At 51.2% G+C, this 25801-nt stretch overlaps 1 protein-coding gene across 6 annotated transcripts in view; it reads left to right on the top strand.

The window, feature by feature from the left end:
* ANKS1A (ankyrin repeat and sterile alpha motif domain containing 1A) overlaps positions 1-25801 on the top strand; it is a 73789-nt gene that overhangs the window by 35195 nt on the left and 12793 nt on the right. For all 6 annotated transcript variants that reach the window (XM_054648562.2, XM_054648561.2, XM_077190508.1 and 3 more), the window contains 3 exons: positions 2078-2628; positions 13056-13122; positions 16553-16659. In XM_054648562.2, the coding sequence (XP_054504537.2) occupies positions 2078-2628; positions 13056-13122; positions 16553-16659 (725 nt within the window). The remainder of the gene's footprint in view (positions 1-2077; positions 2629-13055; positions 13123-16552; positions 16660-25801) is intronic.

Raw genomic sequence — 25801 nt, 5'->3', positions numbered from 1 at the left:
AGATGTATCTCACAATTTCTGAGCAAGTGCTATTGCCCTCGCTCCATCCCTTCCTTTCCTGGCAGCTGCCCTGTGTTTCAGAGTCCCTCTTAGCTCACAGATGAGTGGGTGGCTGGGATTCCTGTCCAACAGGAGCCCTTTTGTGAGGTGCTGGAGCTGGATTTGGAGCACTTTGTTCTGGCTGGACTCAAGTGTTACAGCACGTGGCACAAACTTTGGCCAGCTGCCTCTCTGCCTGCAGCAGAAATGTCAGTAAAGGTTCAGCTGGGCATGGAAGAAATGGTTTCCAAGGAAGGGAAGAGGTTGGGAAGAAAAACTGCAGAGGTTTTGCTTTCCCCACAGGTTTATGTGACTGTCCCATCACTGTTGTCTTGCTCACCTCTCTGTGGCTTTGCATTAGTACCAGTCTGTCCTGTGAATGCAGCACATCTGAGCTCCTCTGGGGTTTGTCCTCTGAGGTTTCTCTCCAGCACTGGAGCTTCAGAGCTTTATGCAAAGTAACTGGGTTTAGTCTGGCCTTGTAATCTGGGGTGCTGCTGCTGGTGCCTCTCAGCCAGCACTGGGACCTGCCTCCCCCTTGGCAGCTCCAGTCACAGAACTGGTGGTTTATGTGCCTGTGCAAGAGAGTCAACAACTACTTCACTGTCCTGGAATCTCTAACTCATAGGATCCAGGATGAGATAATCCCTCACATCACTTGATCCCAGTGAGGGCTGTGGCTGCTCCTGGCCTTCCTGTGCCTGTGAGAGGGACTCACCATCCTCACCAGGCACGGGGTACCTGAGACCCCCACACAAAGGCAAATGACTAATTCAGCACTTTCCTGCCCAGTTCTGATGAGGACAGACCACAAAGCCCAATGGATATTGGTGTTTGAAAATCCCCATGTCAGGCTTGGTGCTGGAAAGGAAAAAGGAAAAGAGAAAGGAAAGCTGGGAGCTGAGTTGGGCTCTCTGTGCTGCTAACACGTTACTTTTAGTTGGAGTAGAACTCACTGTTTTGCTCACGGAAAGGAGGGTTCCTTTGCCTTGGCTTCCCAGAGCTGCTGTCTGCAAAGCAAGTGATTTCCTCTTCAGATCCAAACATCCTCCCTGCACTTCAGAGCCTCATTATCAGAGCATTTCGCTGTATTGTTCCCTTGCAGCATCAATTTTTAGTTCTCAGACTGAAGAGTTTCTTCAGCACTAAATGGAAGCAGTTAAAATTCACAAGCAATGCTGAGAGGGTGAAGGAATCCTAGGAAACCAAAGTTAGACTTGTTGGCTTGACAAAGTTTTGCTTCTGCAGTTGAAATGCTTGTTCAGCTGTGACAAAGGTGAGTGCATGTTTGTGTGTGTGTGTTTGTGCACCCAGCACTTAGGATCAGTCAATTCTTCATGGTTTATGCAGGACCCTGGTACCTGATATTAAGGTTGCTGGGGCAGAAGTAGCTGGGAACCAGTGTCACATTTCTGGGGCAGCCAGTGCTCCACCAGCTCTGACCACTCTGTGCTCAGTTCATTGCAAAAGAGACTTTTTGCTCAAGCTTTTTTCCTTGCATAAACTGTTTATTTCTCTCCCCTGAGCAGGGAGGAGAGGTTAAACTCGGAAGCCACTAGGGAGGGAAGCAGTGGGTTTTTTTGGGAGCGGATTTTGGAACTCTCAGGTCGATTGCAGTCCAGGCGTTTTCCCACCCTGCAGCCCGTGCCAAGAGCCGGGTGAGCAGCTCTAAATAACGCTCTGGCCTTTGTGGAAAGGGATCAGATGTTCCAGGAGCCTCCGTCTCTGCTGCTCCCACCTCACTTGCTCTCTCTGCAGGATATAGTTAGCACTTCTCTTGGCCTTATATAGCAAGGCCTGATAGTTAGTGTTAACAGGAATAAAAAACACGGAGAGCTGCCAGATTGCGTAAATCGGGCCAGTGTTTGGAATTTCATAAATGCCATGACTTTGGGTACAAGTTGAGCACACGGAACAATACGGAACTGTTCTCTCTTTAGATCTCTCCCTCCCTTGCTGAGGGAGAGAGCTGGAATTTTGCTGCTGCTTCTTCCACGTTTTTAATTTCCCCCTCCTCTCTGCTTTCATCCCCTTGAAGACCACAGGAGGAGCAGCGGCGGCCGCAGCCAGGACTCTGCCGAGAGCCAGGACATCCAGGTGCCAGAGCAGTTCTCAGGGTTGCTCCACGGCTCTTCTCCAATCTGTGAGATAAGCGAGGACCCTTTCAGGCTCGCTTCCTCCTCGGAGAAGGGGGACACTGAAGGCACGAGCCACCCTGCTGCTATGCAGCTGGAGGATGCTGAGCTAGCCCCGTCAGGACCGGCCCGGAGCAGCTCCCCGGACCCCACGCAGACCGTGGTGTACGCCACGGTGCAGCACGTCAGCCGGGCGGATCCCGCAGCCCCGGTCACGCCCCACGTGTGTGCTGAGCCAGAGGGGGACAGAGCTGTGGGCAGAGCCCACCCGGGCAGCAAACCCAAAGCCGAGCTCAAACTCAGCCGCAGCTTGTCCAAGTCGGACTCTGACCTGCTGACCTGCTCCCCGACCGAGGACGATGCCATGGGGAGCCGGAGCGAATCGCTCTCCAACTGCAGCACCGGCAAGAAGAGGCTGGAGAAGTCCCCATCCTTTGCTTCAGAGTGGGATGAGGTAAGGCTGAGCTTGCTAAAGAGCCTCTGTGCCAGGAACGAGTGTGCAGCAGGAGCTCCCCTCTGCCGTGCTGCCCTCAGGGGTCCTGGGTGGGTTCCGCTGCCTCCGCTCACTCTCACAAGGCAATAACAGGCGCGTGCTCACCTGGGAGTCTGCAAGGTGTTAAATGGCAAAAGATAAAGTTCACTGGAGTGGGGGAGTAGCAGAATTGCAAGCAGTTTCAAAGTTTTTTGCTCAAATACAGGGTGTCCTGGTTTGAAAAAGGAAGTGAGATTGTTTGGGATTAATGCGCACTGTGCACCAGTGTCAACCAAAGCTTTGTAATCTTGTTCCTCTTCATCATATGTGATGATAATGACGATATTTTCGATCCCCTTGAAGGAACCTCCAAGACATGCCCAGGGGGCACTGGCATTGTGCCAGCATCAAACCATGACACAGGGCTTGGTTTCTTTTAGGCAAGCCAGATAGGTTTTCACATCCCCAAAATGAGAAAGATTTGGTAACAATGCCCTTCACCAACCTTTCTCCTGATTTCCTCCTTCCAGTTCTTCCCTATTGATTGTCCCAGTGTCTTGGAAGTGTTGTGTTGCTGGGTCCCTGCTGCTGGGGAGTGTGAGCAGTGCCCAGGGCTTCATGGGGATGGAAGGAAGGCAGCAGTTAGGCTGGTTTGTGTATTTGATAGCTCCTGCTCTCCTCCTCACACGCTCATTTCAGCGGCTGGTTAGCAGTCACTTTATTATCATATCGGACGCCCACGGACAGTTAAATATTTCATGCTCAGAAAGTTGGCCCTGGAGAGCCACTGGGGCAAGATTAAGTGTCCCTCTGAAATTCAGCACCGCAGCATTACTGAAACATTCTTTGGGGATGATTCTGTGCTGGGAGAAGTGGGGCTGCAGAAGAGATAAGCTCGGATGAACCACTCTTTGTCCTCTGAAAAGGAACTGAAAGCCCTGGCGTGGTGCTGGGGGTGTGGAGCCGCGTGTGCCGGGCGTGGAAGCCCGGGGGAGGGTTGTGCCCCTGCACTGGCTGATGCTCAGCTGCCTCTCCAGCCCTAACTCAGAGAGAAAATTATCATCTGGGGAAGGGGGAGGTATTTAGAGATGCTAAAAGCAACGTGAGAATCCATCCCTCAGTCCGTTCTCTCCCTCCCCCTCACTCCCTGCTGGGTCTCAGGGTTGCCAAATAGATATTTTCCTCTGCAGCTGCTTGGGCTGGAGAGGCTTCACTGTTAATTGCCCAGGTCAGTTGTGCCACGGCTTAGGGAAAGGCTCTGCAGCAGAAGGTTCTTTGGAAGGGCTGGGTAATTCCCTGTGCTTTTATTTGAGCTGTTTGCAGCAGACACTGAAAGGGCAGAAGCCTTTGGCACGAGTGCATTGGTAGCAGAGGTCAAGTGCTGAGCTGCCTGCACTGCCTCTGCTTCCTCTGCTCAGATGAACCCTCAGAGCTGCTTCCTCCTGCCTGTAAACAAATCCCTCATTTCCCCTGAGGCAGCCGGACAAGCCCCAGGAGAGGAATCTGCTTTTCCTTCCTCTCATGTTTAGGTGAGGAAATCACAGAAAGAATGTGAAAAATTCACATCTGTCTGCAGTGGGGCAGGTCTCACTTTTAAAAAAGTCTGGCTGGTCATAATGGCATCAGTGAGATTTAAACATAAATGTAATTCTGTGGTTGTGTGTCAAATTAGTTCCCTGGATGGGATAATGCAACTGCTTAGAATTGGATGCAACTTGCAGCCTCTGCATTTACCAGGGCAATATAAACCTTGTTGAGCCACCCCTGTTAGCAGTGGTTTGGCTTTCCCTCTGTGCTAAGGGGAAACAATGGCAGATTTATATTATTCTGTTAATTTTAATGGCCTTGATGCAGGTGACTGAGGGAAGTGATCCATGTGCAGCTCTCCCAGCTGAGGACTCTGCCTGCCGGCCTGGCCAGCTGTAGGTGTGTTTGTGCAGGGCACAGGGGCTTGGGGAGGGATCTGTGCTGTCCCTGCACAGATGAGATCTGCAGCAGAGCCTGAGCTGACCCTGCTCTGGGCTGTGGTGGCTGACTGGGGACAGAAAATCTGCTGCTTGTGAGCAGAGGGTCACGTCCTTGCCCTGGCCGAGTGCTGCCAATGCCCTTTGTTGGAAGTGGAAGGTGGTGCTGGCTTTGCCAGAAGGGTGGGATGGGGAAGGAATTATTCACTTGGCAAAGCTCATCCCTGTTCCCAGTTGCAGCTCCCCTGTGCCAAGGAGCTGGCCCAGAGTGTTGCTTTGTGCTCTGTGCTGTCCAGGAGCCCGTTCAGCCCATGTCCCATCTGCTCCTGACCCCCTGCAGCCGCTGCCAGGTGGGACTTCTGTGTGAGCAAGGGCAGAAAAACTCCCACATCCAACATCCAGGTACTGCCCAGGCCGTGAGGAGTGGAAATGCTCAGTCCTGCTCTGGTGGGAAGCAGAGTAGGGGCAAGGGGGCATGTGAGGGGATACAGCTCTCAGTCAGCATAAATGTCTGAATCCTTCCAAACCTGTCTGTGGGCTGAAGTGATGGATTTGGTTTTCATCATTGGCTCATGAGTGTTGAGCAGACAGGGATGAGTGGGGCAGCAGCAGCAGCTCTCAGGGGTTTTGGTACAGAACAACCTGGATTTGCATCTCTGAGGGAGGGGGGCTCTGGCCCCCAGCCCCCTTTTCAGGGCAGATCAATCTGCTTCTGCTCTGGCTTCCTGCTCTCTAGAGCAGCTCCAGACCTGCCCTTCAGCCTGGTTCATGCTCCAGGCTCTGAGCAGGGATTCTGCAGTCAAGGTCTGGGGCTGCTCTCCTGCCTGGTAGGTGCTGGTAAGAAAAATGATCTGTTAAATGATCAGGGCAAAGAACAAGAAAGGCTGCTGGGAATTAGCCTCAGACCTGGCTCCTGACATCCTCCACTTCCAGCTGCCTGCTGTCAAGTCATCTGTTCCAATGCTGAATTTGAATTTTGGAGGTTCTGGTACCCATCTCACAAAATGAGGTTGTAGTTCTGCCTTAAGTGCTCCTAGGAAGAGATTAAACATCCTTCAAAAAAATTTAGGGAACTGAATAAAACATGCACATCACTTTAGATTTTTTAGAAAAAATAAGGTGCACAGTCCACCAGTTTTTTGGCTTTTTTTCTCCCAAGTGAATTAGTTGAAGAACTAATGAATATTCTGTAGCTAATTATGGCACTGGACATTCATCTCTGATGACTAAGTGCAGTGGTGCCCCGTGTCTCTTGTGAGAGGAATGCTTTGCATCTGCAGTAACCATGGATGTGGTGTTTCACCAGCTCCTGACCCGTTTTGGGGCTGGTGATGTCCCCTAAGGATGGGTGCCAGGAGCAGATGGCACATCTGTGGTGCTTCCACCTCAGGCTTGCAGCTGGGAAGGAACTTGGTGGAGACTGTGGGTGCCTTTAAACCTTGTCTGGACTGTTGGGTGCTGCAGTACCCTGTGGAATCAGTGTCTTAATTACAGGCTCACTGTGGAGGATTAACAACATTTGCATTGAAATGTCAAACTTTCTGGAAAGCTTTTGATGCAAAACCTGCCACTGCCTTGAAACACCCAGGAGTTGAAATTCAGAGCTGCCAGCCAGCACCCTTGAAAGAAAATGCAAATATTCCCCTTGTTACTCAGGAAGAGCTGCTGCTTTTGTGCCTGGTGAAATTGCATGGTGTGTAAAAGCTCTGCCTCTGAAAATGTTTCATTTATTCTTTGGTTTAGGTGCTCAAATCTCAGCTTGCCCTGGGTTTGGCTGTGGGACCAGGCAGGGTGGCTTCAATTGTTCCTGGGTGTCCCCTGCCCTCAGCTCACATTCCAGTTCCCCCTTTGCCTGAAGCAGTTGTAATTCACTTTTGTCTAGGGCAGGAGCAGTAGTAGGGTCAGTATTTTTGGTTTTGATTCTGCTAACCAAGCATGGCCAGCAGGCTCTTAATCAGCTTAATTATTGGGCTGATTATTCTATTGTCTCCAGATCCCAATGTTTCCTCCTGGTTTTCCTGTGCTAAGGTCAGGAATTCTTACATCATCCCTCATGTCCAATCTCTTCTCTTTGCCCCCAGTGGTGAGATTTCCTCCAGCCTGATGAACTTTTTGAAGTGAAAGCTTTTGTGTTTCCACCATTTTTAAATGTGCTGCAAAGTCCCAGCCTGTTGGAACCCTGAGCCAATGTGGAACTAAGCCAATCCAAGCCAGTGTAAGACAATTTACTGGTTGGACAGGAAAACCTGTGTGCTGAAAGGCCAATGTAAAGACCAGGCATGCTTTGTTCCAGCAGCCAGGGTTGGACACAACAGGGGTGATATTTGCCAGTGCAGCAGCTCCATCCACCTCTGTGTGTGTTTCTTGGAGCTTCTCAAGTGTGTGAACTCAATATTTGTGAATCAGGAGCTTTTGATTCTTGTGAGAATGATGGGCTGTTTAGGTTATGTAACAGCCTTGTGAGCACTGGCATTTTGGGGACATTTGTGTTTTTCAGGAACAGAAATGTCCGGCCGCAGTGTCCTTACTAAATCCAGTCCTTCATTATGTTCTCTTCCACTTTACATCGCATCTTCCAGCACTTCTGAAGCTTTTATTTTAAAAAAATGTCTTTAAATCTCTCTCTCCAGCCTGGAGCAGCTTCACTGCTCTGTCCCACAGGCCAGAGCCAGCCTTGCTGGAGAGCTTTATGTTGCTTTGGGGTTTGTGTTAGGATGCAGGAATATGGAAAGACAGTGAATTGATTCAAGCCTTTCTGGGGGGTTTGCCTTTTTTATTGTGACTCAGAGCAGCCTTTGTCCAGTTAAATAAGCTATCAAAGATCAGTACCTGGAAAGAGAGTTCAGTTTGCCACTTAAACCAGAGGCCAGTGAAACCAGCAACCTGGTTTTGGAAATCTCAAAGTTTCTATATAAGACTGCAGTTAAAAGAGGTAGCATTTGAAAGCAAAATGATAGGTATTTGCAGGAAACAATACTGTAGAACTCTCCCCTGCTGTGGGCAGTTGTGTTGCTACATTTGGCCATTCTCTTTATCATGTCAGTGTTGGATTTTACTGTTTGTCAAAACAACATTGATATTTGGAGGGCTGTGATACTGCAGATCCATCCCACACTGTTGTGAAATTCAAGTTTATACCATGAGTTCCTTTTGGTACGTGTTTGGATTTGTAACTTTGGGATTTGTACAAAAACAGAGGCTGGAGAGTGGCGTGAAGCAACAGGCCCTGGTCCCCATCCAAATGAATTTCTCAGAGACCATATTAAGCCAGAAAATGTGTTTGCCTTTATCACTGGTGAACACTTGCAGAATGATTTGAAATAAATTCAGCAAGTCTCTATGCTGTGGAAGGCTGCTGGGGGAGGATGGAGCACAGCAGCTCTGGGTACCAGTGCTCAAATGTGCCGTGAACAACTGCCTGGTGCAGTTTAGCTTTGAATTAATAAATGGAGCATTATGTTTTCCAGGCCTCTGGTGTTTGTTATGCTGAGTTCATACAGGCTGGTGTCTTTTGGAGACATGGAATATATTGAGCAGTGAAATATGAGCCATGTGCTCCATGGGATGGCAATGGGAGAACAGAAGCTGAAGCATCATAAACTGAACCAGAAGTGGTTTATGGGCTGTCACCAACCTAGAAATGAGATTCATGGCCCAAATCCAAATTTTGCAGTTCTCTACCTGTATTAAGGAGTCAGCAGGTATCATCCCAGATCCCACTCTTGCTCCATCCCTTTCAGACATGCTGGTGGATGCTGCAATCCTGTGTTCTTCTGCTCCAGGACATATCCCAGCTGAGTCTGAGCAGCCTCCCTTCTTCCTTCAGGGGTTCAGTATCAGTCAGTGATGTGAGGTTTGCTGTGGTGTTGGTACAGAATGGAAATGTCAGTGATTCTGTGCTGCCCCAGCATCATCTGCCAACCTCACATGCCCGTAGTTCTCCCCTGGAGTTTAGAGCTGACCTGCTGGGCTGTGATGGGGCTGCTCACACCATCACTGGGGGTTTCTTGTGCTCAGAGGGGTTTGAAACTGTAGAAGCAGCTTGTTTGGAGGTTCTTTTTTATTATGATTTGAAACCAAATCTGCCCCATCCCCCAGCTGTTAAAGCTTGGAAATAATGAAGTCTTAACTCCTGACGCTCTCCTGGAATTGCAGAAATTTAAAAGACTGATAACCTTTCCACCCAACTTTGTAAGTAGCTTTTGAGACTGAAATCTGCTGCTGGAGCTGCTCTTGTGTGCTGAGCCTGAGCCCCAGGCAGGTTTGTACAGTAGGTTATGAACCCTCAGTAATAAGGATTTATAATGGGAATCCTGCTATATTCTTAATTATACTCCTGCTGCAGGGTGTCATTATAGTGCACTAATGCCCTCCATATGGCAGATAGTGTGTGCTTGGTTCTGTGTGGTTTTATTTAATTACAGACCTTTATTTGAGTAACTTCACTGCCCAGAGTCTGAGGCCTGTGCAGGTGCACTGCAGGTCCTCTTCTGGTGCTCAGGAATCACTGGTGATTTTTAAGCTGCCAGTCTGGGAAGGGGCCACAGAGGAAGCAGAAGTCATTGACCCACACAAGGTAGAGAGGCCCTTGCACAGAGTGCCCAGAGCAGCTGTGGCTGCCCCATCCCTGGAGGTGCCCAAGGCCAGGCTGGACAGGGCTTGGAGCACCCTGGGATAGTGGAAGGTGTCCCTGCCATGGCAGGGGGTGGGACTGGATGAGCTTTAAGGTCCCTTCTAACCCAAAGTGTTTGAGGATTCTGTGATTTTAGTTCTGTCAGGGTGACCTTGCTGTGTCCTTGGCAGTCTCTGGTGCTGCGTGCAGAGACTGAGAACAAACTTGTGCATTTGCATTGGTGGTGAGTGTAAGGTGAGGTTTTATCAAGCCCCTTTCAGAAAGCTCCAGGAGCATCAAGGTGCCTCCAAGACTGGGTGAGTGTCACCCTGACAAAGTGATGGTCACTCTGGTGCTGCCCAAATGAGGCTCCTGCCCTGTGTTGTGTGAAGCTCTTTATCCTGGGACAAAAGCACTGGGGCTGCTTTAATGGCCCCCAGCCTCAATGGATTCACTGGCTTCAAACTCGAGCTGGAGAGATCAGTATGGACACCATGGCATCCATCAGGGCAGGGTGTGGAATGGGGCTGGCTGTGGAGCAGAGCCTCTGCATGGCCATGGCACTGTGTGAGCTTGGGGACAGGGGGGTCACTGCCCTCTGCACAGCTGTGGGAGCAGAGAAGAGGAGACATCCTGCCCATGTAAGAGCCATTGGCTGCTGCTGCCATGAGCACTGTGAGGTGGGGAATCACTGTGCAGGACTCTCCTCCTGTCCTGCAGCAGGACAGACCTCAGCATGCCACGAGGCTGGCTTGGCCTTGCTGGCCTTCTCCAAACAAATGTCCCTTCCTCTGCTAGCAGAACTGTGCTCAGGGCGGTTTGTTTTGAGTCAGGCTCTGTTTTGGAGGCACTGGCCAGTTGCTATGTTCCCTGCCTGCCTGGAAGAGCTCGCCCCAGCCCTGGCTGGACTCTCAGCCACACCCAGCTCCTTTTTTTGGGGCGTTTGTGTCTCTCACCAAATGTAGGCAAATGTGAAAATAAATCCAAGGGCTCCAATCATGGTAACTGCTCCACAGCTCCTTCCAGGCACATTCCTGCTGTGGGGTTAATGAGGGACACTCTCTTCTCCTTGCAGCCTTTCCTTTTCCCAGAGTACTTCAGCTGTGCAGGAGTTTCTCCTTCCCTGCTGGGGTTTGAGGGCTCCCTGTCTGTCCCACATGGAGCCACTGCCCCTCTGCATCAGGGATAACAGATATGGCTGTATTAATTTAGAGGGTGGAAGCATTTTATGGTTTTATTTCTGTGGCTGCAAAATAAATAAACCATAAAATCCCCACCCCAAATCAACCCCACAGCACAACCAGAGATGGGCACTTGGTGCTTCAGTGGAAAAATACAGGTTAAGCCAAAACAAATCAGAACTGTGTGTTCAGGCTACAACTAAGTCTGAGCTGCAGTGCTATATTTAAACATGGTATTTTTGTATTTTAATAATTAACCAGTGGGAAAGGACAGCCTAAAACACTGTAGTGTAGGCTACTTTCAAGGTATCTTCTCTTCAGCCCCGTGTCCATGCTGGAGTGCAGCTGAGGAAAGGCTGCAGAGCATGGGGATGCTCTAAAGCAGTGGTTCCCTCTCTAGGTTTGTCCTTCCCCTCATGCTTCTCTTTGCAGCCTCCTAACAGTTAAATCAGGCTGGTCAGCCATAAACCCGTGTTTGAAGTGGTGTGTGAGTCTGTTTGAGGTGTTTGTTTCTCATGGAGAGCTGAGGGCAGGGCAGGATTTCCCTCTGCAGCAATGGTAATAGCTGGGACTGTGCCTGACTGTGACCAGCATTTGGCAAAGGAGGGAAAGGTAAATCCTCTGCCATGTGATTGTTTAATTTCCATTCAGTTTTATATAGCACAAGGCAATTCCCTGCTTTTGAGGAAAAGGTCGTGGGTGTTTCAGTGCTTCAGAGGCACCTGCAAGTCCTCAAGGCAGGGTTGGGACTGCAGAGCTGGCAGTGCTGGGGGCTGAGCCTGGACAGCATCAAATCTCTCTCAGATTAGGAGAGAGCAGCACGATGGAAACAAAGGAACTTGGCCTCAAAGTTAATTTGCAATTTGAATCCAGCTAGAGATTCCCAGACAAGGTACAAGAGCAGCTCCAGCTCAGAGATGTTCCTTGTCCTAGAACTGATGGACACCAATCTGCAAAGTTTAATGTCCTCAAACTTCTGGAGCTTCTGATTGTTTTCCCAGACTGATTTTCAAATCAAACCCAGTAAATGGGTGTTAATTGTATTTCAAGGTCTGTAGAGGAGCTCATCCTCATGGTTTTCCAGGGGCAGAGGACCTACATCCTTAAAAGCTGTTACAGCTCACAGCACTGCCTGCTCCCTGGTGAGATTTAACCCTGCCAAGTGCAGTGCCTGCTGCTCCCTGCAGGAGGAGAGGCTTCCTGGAGATCTGCCTTGTAAGAGCTTTTTTGGTTTCACCAAAACCCCTGTCTGGTGGAGCTCAGCTCCAAGCTGCCCCTGAGGGTGCATGGCAGGCAGATCCAGCCCCTTGCAGCATCCCCAGGAGCTCCTCACAGCAGTGGGGAGTCTTGCAGCTGCACCAAACACAGCATCACACTGGGAGCCAGGGCAGAGGCAGCCAGGGGTGAAATCCAGGGCAACTTGGACTCCTTCCCCAAGTATGTCCTTAAATGACCAGGAGAAAAAAAGTTGAGTAAGAGTTGAGGTCTATTCCCCCACTCTGTGGCCAGTCACTTTGCATTCAGCAGCAGCCACTCAGAAGTGCCTCACAGGGGTGTTTACTTGGGAGATTTCCTTTTGGGAATCTTACTGGAGGCATTTTTTTTCTGCTCAGTTACAGACTGAAGACTGGGGTAACCAACCAGCCCTGAGCCTCTCAAGTGTGTTCTCTTTGGGCAACAGTGGAGTTCAGAGCTGAGTATTGAAGGGTCTGAACTGACCAGCTGAGCTGCAGTTTCTCAAGTCTTTCCTCTTACAAACTAACCTGGGAATTGTCAGTTCTCCCTCTGCACCACTGCATTGGAAGCCTCAACTTACAAATTCTGCCCAAGAATTGCTTGAAAAGTTTCTCTTCTCATTTAAGGAAATCTCCTGAAAGTTCACTGAGAATTGCAATTAATTTATTCTTTTGTGTGTGTGGCAAATGCAACCATTTCTGTGCAGCTCTTAAGAGGACTCAGACCCATTCCAGCAGAGTTTGAACCTTTTCTTCCTCACTGCCTGAGGTTTGTCTGGAGGTTTGTCTGTCCATCCTTTCCTGATGGAGCTGTCTCCTGCTCCCTCTCCTGGGTCCTTCAGGCATTTGCCCCATGATGCTGTTATCCCACACAATCTGTTTTCAAACCCTTTGGAATCACCTGCTCCATGCATAGCATTGGGAAATGTGGTGGTTTAACAAATAAATCAAGCCAAAACAAAAATGCCCAACAAACCAGAGTGTGGGGAAGCTGAGCTCCCAGTCTGCTTGCTGGGAAGGAGGGGGTGACAGCATTGCTGCAGTTTCACTGCTGGTGTAGGGGGCTGTGTGCTCCTGCAGGGTGAGGGAGGAGTTTGGGGCTCCCTCTCACCCCCAGGCTCTGCTGGGGGATGCTTTTGTTGAAGCTTTTTATTTCCAGGCACTGGCAAGTTGTGGAAGGGAAGGCTCTGCAGAGCCTCAGCCTCTCCATATCCCTTCTGATCCATCCATCCCAGCAAAGACTGCCCAGGCAGGGTGTTCAGGGTACCTCTTCTGGCTCAGAGATACCTTAACATCCTTTCCTGCATTTCTTCAGCTGTCACGTGGGAGGTGAAATCCTGAGCTGCTTTTACCTTTTCCTGAAGCTTTATTAATAATGTAACATATTTCTTTTTTTTTTTTTTTTATTTATTTCCAGATTGAAAAGATCATGAGTTCCATCGGCGAAGGCATTGACTTTTCCCAGGAGCAGCACAGGATCTCAGGTAGTGTACCCAGCATGTGTCTGTCTGTCCTGGCTGTGCTCTGCACACAAACAAGGTGCTGGCTCCTGTGTGTGGATGTCTTTAACCTGCCTTGGCTCTGGGAGGGAGAGGAGTGCTCTGGCACAGGAGGAGCAGACCTGGGTTCCCACATGATGCTCAATGCTGCTGCCAGCAATTTTAATTCTACACTCTTTGGGAAGATTCCTTTAATTTTACAGAATGCAGCTGCAGGATTTTCCTCCCAGCTCTTTCCCTGAGGGCAGCAGCTGTGCTGAGCAGGGCTGGATGGTGCCAGTGTGGGTCAGTGTGTGTGCCATGGTGGCCATGCCCTTTGCATGTGGCTGATCTGCCAGGTGCCTCAGGGACTGGGCATTTCTGGGTGCACCTGCAGGTACCCACTGAAAAAGGCTCTTGGACCACCCTTAAAATGTGAATTCCCTTCTCTGCCTCTGAGTCATGAGCAAAAGCTGAACTCAAGCTTGCTGAAGAGCTGCCACCACAGGGGATTCTGTCCTTTTAAATCCTTCACCTCCAGCCTGCTGCAGCAGGAACAGCCCTGGCTCTGGATGGGCAGCAGCTCCTCCTGATGAGATGCTAATACAGATCTGCACACACAGCTCACACGGGCTGTGACAGAGCTCACCTCATATCCATTTGTCACTCAGGTTTTTGCTTAGGTGAGGAGGAACCCACTGTTCCCAGTGGGAGTTCAGCCTGATTCAGGCTCTGCATTCCAGGATCAGATGGCTTTGCAGAGGAGTTGAAGCTGTGTGGGTTTGCTCCCTGCTCTGACAGCCCTCCCCGCACCGGTTCAGGCTGTGATGGATCAATAGCAGCAGGGAAAGGTCTGACATGGAGGAGGGAGGCAGAGCCAGGGCTCCTGCAGAGCAAAGGCAGGATTCCAGAATATGGAGCATAGGGAGAAGGATGGAGCTGAGAAAGAGGAGTTTGTTTCAGCCAGAAGTTGTGATCAGGATCTTGCCAGGGGGCACAAGTACTATGATTCTTCTGTTCTTGTATCATCCTTGTAACACACAAATATCAGGTGTATTTGGGGCATCTTCATTTTCAGCCTGGGATGTTTTAGGTGTCTGTTCTGTTTTTAAAGGAAACCCCTCCATTCCCTCCCTCCAAATATTTCCCTCTTTTCTTTTTGTCATGACTTGAAAGGGTTTTGTAAACAGAAAACCTGCACTTGGTATCACTGTAGGTTTCCCTTTTGAAGACAGAAATGTATTTACAGGTGCATGAAAGGCTGAATAGAGTAAATAATTTTAAAAATTAAATTCAGGAGCTCTGAGGAAGGAGCTGCTGTGGTTTCATTCCCTCTGCCAATACCCCAACAGCTCCCAGGAATGCTGTGGTAGGCAGCAAGCACTTCCTCACCTCTCTCTTGATAAATTAATTCTGAGCCAGCCACAAATCACTTGGATCTGTCGGAGCAAACCTGTGACATCATTTTTTAAAACCCCCAAGCCATGTTGTCCATCATCGAGTAAATACTGAGGAGTCAGTGATTTCCACTGGAGAGTTCCGGAGCCGCTGCCTCCCTCCCGGCGGGTGGGAGCACTGGGAGGGGGAGAGGATGAGGAGAAGGGAGGGACAGCGAGGGGCTCGCGGCTCAGACAAAGCCGCCGCCGCAGCCGGCGGAGTGCAGGGACCGGCGGGGGAAGGATAAAGGATGGAGGGGAGGATGGAGACCTGGCCAGAGGGAGCTCCTGGCACACAGTCCGGGCTGAGCCGCTCCCCCGGGGCATGGGCTGGCTCAGGGCAGGGAGGCAGAAGCCTTTTGTGATCTCGGCGCTGGAAGGACCGGCCGGCGCTCCCGAATACCGGCACGGGAGCAACCCCCGGGAGCAGAGAGCAGGAATTACCCCAGGGATCTGCAGGTGACACCGTGAGCTCTGCGTGTGCAGCATTGCAGCACAGTGGGGAGGGATGGCTGGAAGGTACCAAACTGCTTCAGCTGACCTGAAGGTTCAAAGGAAGCAAACGGGGGTCTCCTGATCATCCTTTTCTTTGCATCCATGCTGGAAACAGACGTGCCAGGGAGCCTGGAAATCTGCCTGTCTCGCACAGCAAATTCCCTGATGAAAAGGAGATCTCTGAACTTTTTTTTTGGTCATACTTAAGGTCTTGAGCTTTACTAGAGCAGAGTAACAAGTCACTGGACTCATCCCAGGGATGAGAGAAGGGAGAGTTCATCTGCCAGGGCTTCCATAGGTGTTGTGAGGAATCTCCTTTATCAGAGGCTGAGGGGGAGGTGCCAGGGCATGGCTCGGACTTGAGCTGCTGCAGGAAGAGGAGAGACTGTGCTTGCATTTGCTTTTTTCCTTTTGCTGTGGGCTCGGAAGCAGGGAACCGAAATGCCTCCTTCCTGCAGAGCTGCTCCCTGTCTGAGCGAGGGGCTCCGTGCGGCGGCTGCGCTCGGCTGAAGAAAATGAAGGAAGGGCAAATCCAGGTGCGTGCCCAACACCTGGCAGGACCAGCAGTGTTGGGTGAGAACCGTCCTGGCTGTGCTGTCACACGGTGCAGAGGTGGGGCTGGGCTCTCTGGGGCCAGCGTGCTGGAATGCCAAGAGGTCCGGGCAACGTGCTGGAATGCCGAGCAATCGGATCGCTGGTAAATGACAGAGCCAGGGCTGCCAGACATCAGCCTGGGGTCCCCATAACACAGAAACGGCGAGACCAAGCCCCTGCCATGGTTTGCCTCTCTCAGGACTGCTGGAGAGGAAGAGCACAAGCCCTTCCTCTCCGCTGCTGCAGTCTGTGCTTCCTTTGTCTTGCGTGTCTTCCCGCGGCCAGTCGCTCTGCCTGGGCTCCTGCTGCTTTCCCGAGCATCCACCGTGTCCGAGCTGGCTCGGCTGCATGAAGCTGTTTCCTCTCAGGCTGCTCCGTGCTCCCTGCTGAGCCGGGGCTGTGTCCAGAGGTGTGTGGATGAGAGGACTGGCACAGCTCCGCTCCCTTCCCTCACACCTGCGACTGCCTGGGAATGCCTCGGGTGGAAGTTTGCTGCTCTCCTCCCGCCCCCTTCCGCTGAGCCGAGGAGTGGATCCGCATCCCCATGGGGTTGGGCTTCATGTGCTTGCCTGGCGAGGAACTCACGAGCCCTGACAGCAGTGCCTGTGATCTCAGCGCCCCAGCAGCGCCTCTGAATCTTTGCCCGGGCGAGGAGTTTCTTTTCTGAGTGTGAACTGCAGCGAGATTTGCACCCGGAGCCCGCCGAGGCAGCGCGAGCTCGTTGTCCATGCTCTGTGCACACAAGAGGAATTGTCAGCCTGCCGATTTGTTGTACTCTGAGCATAATTTTTTGAGTTTCTTTATGGTAATGACTATGATGTGGCAATGCCATCTGTCCTCCTCAGAGTGCCGCTGCTACCGCCTGAACGGTTTCTCCCTGTTCAAGCGGCTGCCGATTCCTCTCTCGTCAGGTTCGCGGATGCTGGAGCAGAGCGTCGGGGAGTGGCTGGAGTCCATCGGCCTGCAGCAGTACGAGAGCAAGCTGCTCCTGAATGGCTTTGATGATGTTCGCTTCCTGGTGAGTGCCCCCAGGGAGCCCGGCCTCTGGGGGGTGCCTTGGCCAAAGCTTCCCACCGTGCTGATGCCCCGAGCGGGCGCCGGGCAGAGCCGGGTTCTGCTGCTCACCAGGATGGTGTTGGGGGGTGTAGGAGGTTGGGCAGAAGGAATAGATGAAGGTTGTGTTGGGTTTTCACATTTAATTCAGGTGTTGTTGGTTTTCTCGCTAAAATTTTATTTCATCTGCCTGCTAAATCTTTACTGTGCAATTTACTCCAGAAATGGGAACTGAAATTCGCTGGTGTTTTGATGGAAGCCCTGAGCAGTCTGTGCTCTGGGCTGTGAAGGAGGCACAGACCTCTTGTTGGAACTGTACTTGCTCAGAGCATGCAGGCAGTATGTTAATGAGCTGTACCTAATTGCACTGACACTGTTGGCTCTGAAACCTAATGATGACGACATGGTAATGCTCAGGGTTGAGGGGTTTTAATAACCAGTGTCTAGAAACTTCAAGCAGCACGGTGTAGAAATCCAAGAATTCGTGTGGAATGATGGATGAACTGCCAAGAGGGAAAATCTTGGTGCTGCAGGAGGGGTCCTCCCTGTATGGCTTAAAGAAATACTTTTGAATGTGGACTCTAAGTTTGGCAAGTAACAAAAAATGGATGTAAACCTTGGAAAAGTAATTTTGGCTATTGCAGCATCCTGCCTTGGAACAGGAACGGTGACATCTCTGCTTCTGGGGACAGTGCAGAGAGGTGACACCAGGAGGGTGTGAGCTGGGTGAGGGGGTTTGGGAGCACACAGTGGCCACCATTGGTGGGAAGGGTATGAGGGGCAGCTGGAGAGGAACAGGAGGCCAGGAAAGGGCATGGTTGGAAGCAAGGAAGGACACACCTGAGCAGCATCTGTTGGGCTGCTTAAAGGCAGGGTGTAATTATACTTTAAAAAATTACCTGGCCAGGAGGATAAGTGTTGTGGGATCTATCCAGCTGTGCCTCCTGCTCTCCACAGCAAGCAGCCAGGCCCTTTGCTTTCCCTTCCCCTCAACGCTCCCCTCCAGGGCTGGGGTTTGCTGTGGTTTTCACCCCGTGTCCCACCCAGCCTGTCACAAACCCCAGTGGGCTCTTGGCCAGGGATGTGTGAGGGTTCAGCATCCCTGTGTCTGCTGGGGCTGTTTGGAGATGTCACAACAAATTTAAATGAAATAACCTTGTAGATCCTCTTGGGATCCCCTGCTGAGGGAGCTGTGATCATTGTGGGGTCGGTGGCAGCTCTCTCCCAGCAGCTGCAGATTAAACACCTTTCCCTTGCTTGCCCAGCTGTGATGGACCCCACTCAGCTCAAAACTCCAGCAGCAGAGGTTCCTGTGTGTGTGTCCCTCTGTGTGGTGGTGTTGGGTACGTGGCAGGATTTGCTCTCTTCATGGCTGGATGTTTTTCTCCCCTGTCCAGTGCTGGATGGCTGCTCCCAGTGCAGCACTTGGCTGCTGCTGGATTCAGGGGATGGGACACTCATTTGCTCATTCCTCTTAAATTTAAAAGGTCAAATAATTTCTCAAAGATTTTGTGCAAAGCCCAGCTGATTTCCATTTTGCTGCTTATCTCCTTTCCTAGGGAGTTGACCCTGGCACCCGTGCCAACCCTGGCTTTAAATCCATTCATCCCAGCCCTGAGAACTCCAAGCTAATACATTAGCACAGCAGGAAAGTTGAATTATTTAGAATCTTTTCCCTCTGTGTTGTTCCTTGCCTTCAGCTTCTGGTGTTGAGGGAGCAAAACCTTCAGATGGAGCACAAGTGAGGAACAGGTAGTTAATTTGGTTCTAGTGGTGTTTTTGATGTTTTTGGATGAATTATTAAAACTGCTGTGAACACTGAAGCTGGGCAGAGCAGGGGCTCAGGACACCAAGCTCTGAGTGCTGGGCTGCCCAGTCCTCTTCTCTGCACAACCATTGCTTTATTGGCTGCCCATCCAGTCTCTAACAGAGAGTATTCCAAACTGAGAGTGTTAATTTCCTGAAATTGAACAGTTTCTATGAAAGGATTAGTCCCTCTTAGGGCCTCACTGTGTTCAATATTTCAAGGTCCAAAGAACGCTGGGTAATGCCTTGCAAATCACCAGGTGGGTTACGAGGTTAATTAAGTTTTAGTAGCCCAAACTAGGAAATTGGAGTCTTTTGATATGAAAAGTGTTTTCTGTGCAGGATTTTGCTTTGCATTGCTCCCTGCTCAGAGAGCTGCAGGCCGTTCTGGTGTGCCAGGATGGTCCCTTTGCTCTGGGGTCCCCAGGTGCTTTTGGGGGGCAAATCAGGAGCTTTGCAGGGAAGTGTTCAGTGTGTAGAGATTGTGCAGCTACAGAGCAGGGCAGTGTCCTAAAAGAGCCCTTTAATCACTGAGGAAGATACTCAGCCTGTAGTAGATACCAACTCAGAGGAGGGTTAAAAACAGTCTGACAAGGCACCAGGTGCCTGGTGCTGTTCTTCACTGGAGAACCAGGGTTTAAAGTGCCCTGTTTACCCCCAGTGTGGGACAGGGTTTGTGAGAGACTCAGACTGGGGGTGCTGGAGCCCTGGTGGCCTGTACTGCAGCTGGGTCTGCTTTCAGGAATTTCTGATTCCCTGGGTGTTTTCAGCTGGCTCCTGTGTTAATCTATGCCCCATGTCACAAGAGCCTTTACCCCCAGGTAGGGAAATGATTCATGAGCACACTGTGTGTAAAGGGAGTTTTAAAAGTGCTCTGTAAATATATTTGGCTTCTTAATTAGATGTTAATATAGGAAGGCAGAAACATGTGTTGTTTCCAAAAATAATAATTCTGTTATTTTCAGAACTCCAGGAACTGGGGATTAGGGGATTAGCTGTGCTCCAGCCACGTGCTGGCTGCCTCACTGGACAGGCTGCAGCTGGAGTGGGCAGCAGGGAGGGTCCTGCTCCTCTTGGGCTCTGCTGACCAACAGCTGAGAGGGACTTGGGGACCCACAGCTCCTGCAGGTGACAGTGGGAGCCATGAGTGTCTCACAGGCTGTGCTGTGGAAGGAAAAGGTGCTCTGAAGCCTTCTCTCTGCTCCTGGGAACTCCAGCTCTGCATCTGGGACAAAGTTGGTCTTGATCAAGCACTGGCTTCACTCAGGGGTGGGTATTGCTGGCACAAGTCAGGAGGATTTTTGGGACATGGATGTGACGTGACGTTGGAGTGCCTCGTCCCTCTGTGTGCTCCTGGGAAGGGACCAAAGTCTACACAGATCTTGGATTGTGTAATCTTTTGGCTTGGTTGAGGGAGAAAGAGGTGATAAAAGGTGAATTTAGGTAGCTTAGCTTTCCAAAACACTGGAGTTCTCTTCCCACCTCTGCATATTGGGCCACATCTCTGTGTCTGCAGGAATTCTTCTATTCCCTTCAAGTTTCCTAGAGTAGCCACATTCTGTTTGTGGACAAGGCAGGGAAGAGGCTTTCCCTGTTATTCTGCCTCTCTCAAGCACAAACCCCCACTGTCCAAGACAGCAGCTTCTTTCCCTCACCCTCTGCATTGCCACCAAGTGACCTTCATGGCCAGCACCACTGCCACGGGGCACTCAGACTGGGACACTCAGCTGCTGCTTTTCATATGGAGCTGGAATTGGGCAGCAGCCTGGGCAGGCAGCTGGGATTAGGAACAGCTCAAGTGGAGATAGTGCTTCCAATCCTCCTCCTCTGCTCTGCAGCCCGCTGGGATTCCTTCATCAGAGGGGAAAGTTTGTTTGTGCGCTGGGCGAACACAACCGCGGCGAAGCTGCTGGCAGTGGCTGTGCTGTCCTTGACTTAGCAAAAATCCAGCTCTGCAAGTAGGATAAAACCCTCAGCAGCATTGCCTGCCAAATGTGAGCAGCTCCAGTGAACCAGGAGTGCCCAGCCCACCACCCAGGAGGAGCAGCACTGCTGCCTCCCACGTGGAGGAACGCGGCCCCGTGGCGTGTGCCGAGTTCCAGGAGCCTCATTGCCTCATCCCTCAGCAGAGGAGGGGAATGAAAGGTCAGATCACAAAACTGCAGCACTGAGTGAAAAGTGTCATCCAGAAAAGTGCACAATAAATGGACTTAATTGTCCTTGGCGGGCAATGAGCTGGGAGAGCAGGAAAAATGTCACAGGAATATGGACCAAGAGGGATTCTGCTGCTCCTGGAGCTTGGCCCCATCATGTCTGCTGTGCTCACCAGTGCATCTGCCACAGATGCCCCTTTTGGGAAGTCCAAAATGCACAGGAAATTGATTTGGGATGCCCAGTGCATTCCTGGTCCCTGCAGCAAGCAGAGATTAACCCAGGGAAACAGCAGGCTGGACTTTGCCTGTCTGGAGAGGGGAAGGACGTGGCCACTGTAATGAGAAGGAATTGCAATAACTGATGGCGGAATTCCTCCACAGAAGTGGGAAGGAAATGCCATTACCTGTTCCCTCACACGGTGTTTTGTGATCCCACAGATCCCATAAATGTATCTGAGATGCTTGCAAAAGCTTTTCCCTTCCCTGGAGGGTGGGATCTTGCTGCTGCCCCACAGCTTCCCCTGGGCTGACATCTGAGAAGGGCAAACCCCGCGTGCTCTGGCAGTGGTACCAGTGTTCTGGAGTTGAACTTCTTATTCAGTTCAAAGATATTTTGATTCACAAACGAGCAGGTAAAAGAGAACATAAACTATTTTTATGGGGTTTTTTTTTATTGTTCAAGCCTGGATTCCCATGGAGTGTGTGGAAAGCAGCTAATGCTGATTCAATGAGACAGCGTCAGAAAGGGAAATCTGTTCTCAGTGTGTAGTGCCCTGGGCTCCTCTGGGGGATTTTATTTATTTTTTTATAATTGGGGAGAAGTGGTAGAAAAATGATGGTGGTGGAAGAATGGGGTGTCTGCAAATAATTTAGAGTACTGACATTAATGTGATTCAATGCAATTCAGGGCCATGTTAGATTGGCCTGTGGTGTTGTTCACTAACAGAACAGCCTTTCCTTCCCTTCTCCTCTCTGTGTGTGCAGGCAAAACCAGGATAAATGTGGAGTTGAGGCCTTGGCTCAGGTTGGCTCACCTTGGCTGCGGTGTGAGCTGAGCTCGGTGCCTCTCGTGCCTTCCCAGGCCAAGGGCAGCCCCAATCCACATCTGACAAAGCCAGGTCTCCTTTGCTCTTCGTATCCTGGGATTTGGGTGTGGGCTGACATCTGCACAATCCTCATTCTCACCTGGTACCTGTCCTGCTGCAGCACTGGCATCTCCTGTGTCCTCAGTCACTCAGCTCTGCCTGATCCAGTTCTGAATGGCCCAGCTTGGCACGCAGCTGCTGCTCCCCTGGGCAGCAGCCAGGCTTTGGACATGCTCTGGGAATGTGTCTGCCCCTGAGCTTTTTTCTATTTTCATATAGAACTTGTCATTTTATAGTAGCCATTCGGGGAAAGCTGCTCTGACACATTCCAGTAGCTGTTTGCACCCAGGAATGATCTGTGAGGAGCCACCAGAGACCCCTGATGGGGTTTTACTGCATCTGCTCTTGTTGAAACACAGCAAGAACGTGGCCTGAACACACCTGGTGCAGGGATGCAGTCAGGTGAGCTCTGTGTACCCCATGCCTGGGCTGTGTCAGGCTGGAACTGGAGCAAACTCTCCTCAGCTGGGCAGAAGCTCTGGGTGGCTGTTTCTGGATTTGGTCACTGCTGTCAGCCCGCAGGAACATGTGCCAGTGTCCCCAGACTGACTGTGCAGCACTAAATGAGCCCCTAAGAGGGGAGCTGGACCCTGGGGTCAGGGTCTCTGCCAAGCCCCAAGTGGGAATCACTTCATTCAATTAAATGAATTTTGTTTGACATCTCCCCAGTGGGTTCTGGCTGGTCCTTGGGAGGTTCCCAAGGACTGTGCTTTGTCCACCATGGTAGGGGTGTTTGGGTTGTCTCTGCAAGAGAATGGTGAAGGCAGAGGCATGCAGGGATCTGGGGTTGAAGGAAGTTTGAGGATCTTGGGAAATGGCAGAGCTGTTCCAAAGCTCCCTGGATAATAGGAATGGACTCCATGGGAAGCTGAGAGGTTGGAGTGGATTTTGAGGAGCAAAGTGGGTGGACCAGAACTGGCAATTTAGAGGATACTTATGTTTGATTCATTAGTAGCTCCAGGCCCCATAAACATTAAAAAAAAAACCCATTAAAGTTGCAGTTAATTTTTTTTTCTCTCAATAAAAATTGCCTGAACTTGACAACCATGACCGATTCCCTCTGTTGCCATTGTCACGCTGCCAGTCTGCATGGGGAAGAAAATTAAAAATGAAGTGGCTGTGTGCTAATCTCAGATTTATTGTAGGGTTTTGTGTATTAGCCCCTTTCCCTGCTGATGCTCTGTGAAGAGCTGGGGCCAAACAGATCCTGTCCCCTGCTTTCCACTCAAGTACCCCAGACTGCAGATGCCTTTAAGGGAAGGCACCAAACTCCACGGATCACAAACACAGATTTGTATGACCAAATGGGGTCCCCCTGCCCTGAGATCTGGGTGTGCCCAGCTGTGAGCTGGACCTTTCTCCATCTCTGCCAAAAGCAGAGCAATAGCAGTGACAGCAGAATCTTCAACAAGATGCAAATTGTCTCGAATGCACTGAGGGGAAAAAGAAAATGAGCTTTGTGTGCACTTTGTATGCACAGGGAGCTTTCATCTGTCTCTCTGCTTGGGGTGTCTGCAGGAGCCTTTGGAGTCTGGGAGTGCTGTGTTTGGGTTTTGCATCTGTTGCTTTCTGGAGCAGCCCCATCCTGGTGCCATCCTGGTGCCATCCTGGTGCCATCCTGGTGCCACCCTGCCCGTGCAGGGTGTGCTCACAGCAGCGCTGCCCTCGGGTCCCTGTGCTGCCAGCCCAGCCAGAGTCCTGCAGGGAGCACTCGCTGCCCCAGGCCCTTCCTTAGCTGGAGCAGGAGCATGGATGGATGCCAGGCTCTGGGGAGGAAGCAGCATCTGAAAATTGGCTATTTAAGTGCCTGCAGAGTGTCCTGCTGGAGGAGGAATCTGGCAGATTTCAGCAGCACTGCCTTTGGCTCAGTCACTTTGGGGTCACCTCGGTAGCAGGAGGGGACGCTGCCTTCTGCCAGATAACCTCTGACTGTTTTTCCTTCCTTTAATGAGAAACCTGGAGCCTCACAGGCTGTTTAACTACAGTGCAGGCACTGAGGTGTGACCAAAGCCAGCCCTTCTTCCAAGAACTTGTGTCTCTGCAGGCAGGTCAGCTGCACCAGCATCCCACAGGGCTCCCAGTGGGGACAGGGGTCACTGGCAGATCCCTGCCCTCCTTTGGGCTGGTGTGGAGGGCAGGGACAGGGGTCAGGAGTCCCCTCATGGTGGTGGCTATTGGTGCCTCTCGAGGGAGGGGGCTCAGAGGAAGCTGAAGGCCAGGCTGGGGGGTGAAGGGCCCTCTGCCTGCCTGGCAGCCAGTCTGTGCCAGCTGGGAGCCAGGGTGGGGCTCAGCCTACCCAGCTCCAAGTGTCTGACTGGGCTGATGCTTCAGCTCTTTGAGCAGCCAGAGTTCATCTGCCCCAGGTAACACATTTCACCTTCCCTGGCTGACCCAGGTGGGGCTGGTTCCTGACAGAGCACGTGGTGAGATGTTGGGGTGGAGGAGCTGTTGGGTGTCCCTCACTGCCCCAAAATGTGGGTGACAGGGAGAGCTCTGGCCCAGGCCAGCCCTGAGCCTCCCTGGCTCTGCTCAGCCCCACGGAGCTGGGGCACCCAGGAGGAACATGCAAGGTAAAAGCACTTGTCACAAGGAATGAAATCAGAAAAAAGTCTTTTAGATTGTAATTGGCATCTCTGAGGCTGCTGCTGGAGGCTCCTGGAGGACTGGGCTGATGGCAGAGCACATCCTGGAGCCCTGCTCTCCTCACTGAGCCCGTCCTCAGAGGACCTGGGGAGGGGCTGGTGGGAGCTGGGGCTGCCCTGTGCCCTCAGAGGGGCACTGGGAGGTGGCATCTGCTGCCCTGTGGCCAGCACCAAAGGGAACCTTTGGCTCAAACCCCTGCAGAGCAGCTCTGCTCCTTGGCTCTTGCCTGAGGCTGTGTTGAGTGCAGGCAGGTTTAAAGTCTGGCTCCTCTATGTGGCTGGCAAAGGTTAAAAGATCTCCAGTGTCTTTGTATTTAATTCTCTCTTTTAGTGGCAGATTATTGTTCTGCATGGGAGTTGAAATCCAGATGGGTTTGAAGGACATTTCTCCTGCACCAGGGGCTGGAATGATTTGTTCAGAGCTGCTATGCTTTGTCTATCCTTGTTAAGTACCCAGAGAATACAGACTGCCACTGAGGGAATTTCATGTGACACATAAAAATAAGGAGTGCAGGAGAAAGCTGTAGGCTTCACAGTGTTTAACTACCTTCTATCCTTGCTACAGAGCAAGCAATTTTCTTTGAATTTGAGATGCCAAAGGTGGGAGGACACCTACTGCCCTGCCTTGGGGCTGGCACTGGTGCCCTGTGGGAGAGTGAGAGCCACCAGCTCTGTGCTGCTGTGGGATCGTGGCCATGCCAAAGGGATTAGTACCAAAAAGGGCTCAACACTGGGAAGTGAGCATGAGTGAAAGTGTAAATAGGATCAGCAAGTTTGTGTAGTTTTTATACATGAAAATTACTCATTGCCACTGTCACAGCTCATTTGGCTGCTGACTGTTCCTGCTGTCCAGGTGGCACCAAGGGCAGGGCTGGCTGTGAGCTCTGCCCTTGCCAGCATCTTCCTGCCCTGCCCCAACTTCATCCTGGCTCTCTGCAGGGGGATGGAGCCACACAGCACCGAGATGGGCAGGTCAAGGGAGCAGAGCAGGCCCAGGCACTGGGGACTGCAGGTTCCAGGTACCTGAGGTGTGCCATGCTGTGGGCTCTTCAGTCCCTCCCTGTTCCTCCCCCTCACAGGGCAGTAATACTTTGCTTTCCAAAGCTGTGAGAGAAATCCCATCACTTGCTCTGGCCCTCTTTGTCCATTTGAAAAAGCCCTTTCCAAGCCATCTCTCTCTGGGAGATGAATTCCTCACACACATCCTGCCAGGTGAGGTGTCTGTCAGGGGAGTTAATCCCCACTAATCCCTTCCCTCCTCCCCAGAGCCGAGCACACAATCCCCTGCTGTTACAGGAATGCACATTAAATGTGGCTCTTTGGCTTAAAATTCATGAACAAGAAAGGGGAGGGGATGTTTC

Source organism: Agelaius phoeniceus, chromosome 25, assembly GCF_051311805.1.
Source record: "Agelaius phoeniceus isolate bAgePho1 chromosome 25, bAgePho1.hap1, whole genome shotgun sequence".
NCBI classification, from domain to species: Eukaryota; Metazoa; Chordata; class Aves; order Passeriformes; family Icteridae; genus Agelaius; species Agelaius phoeniceus.
Note: the sequence above shows the minus strand (reverse complement) of the source record. Positions and strands in the feature narration are given on the sequence as shown.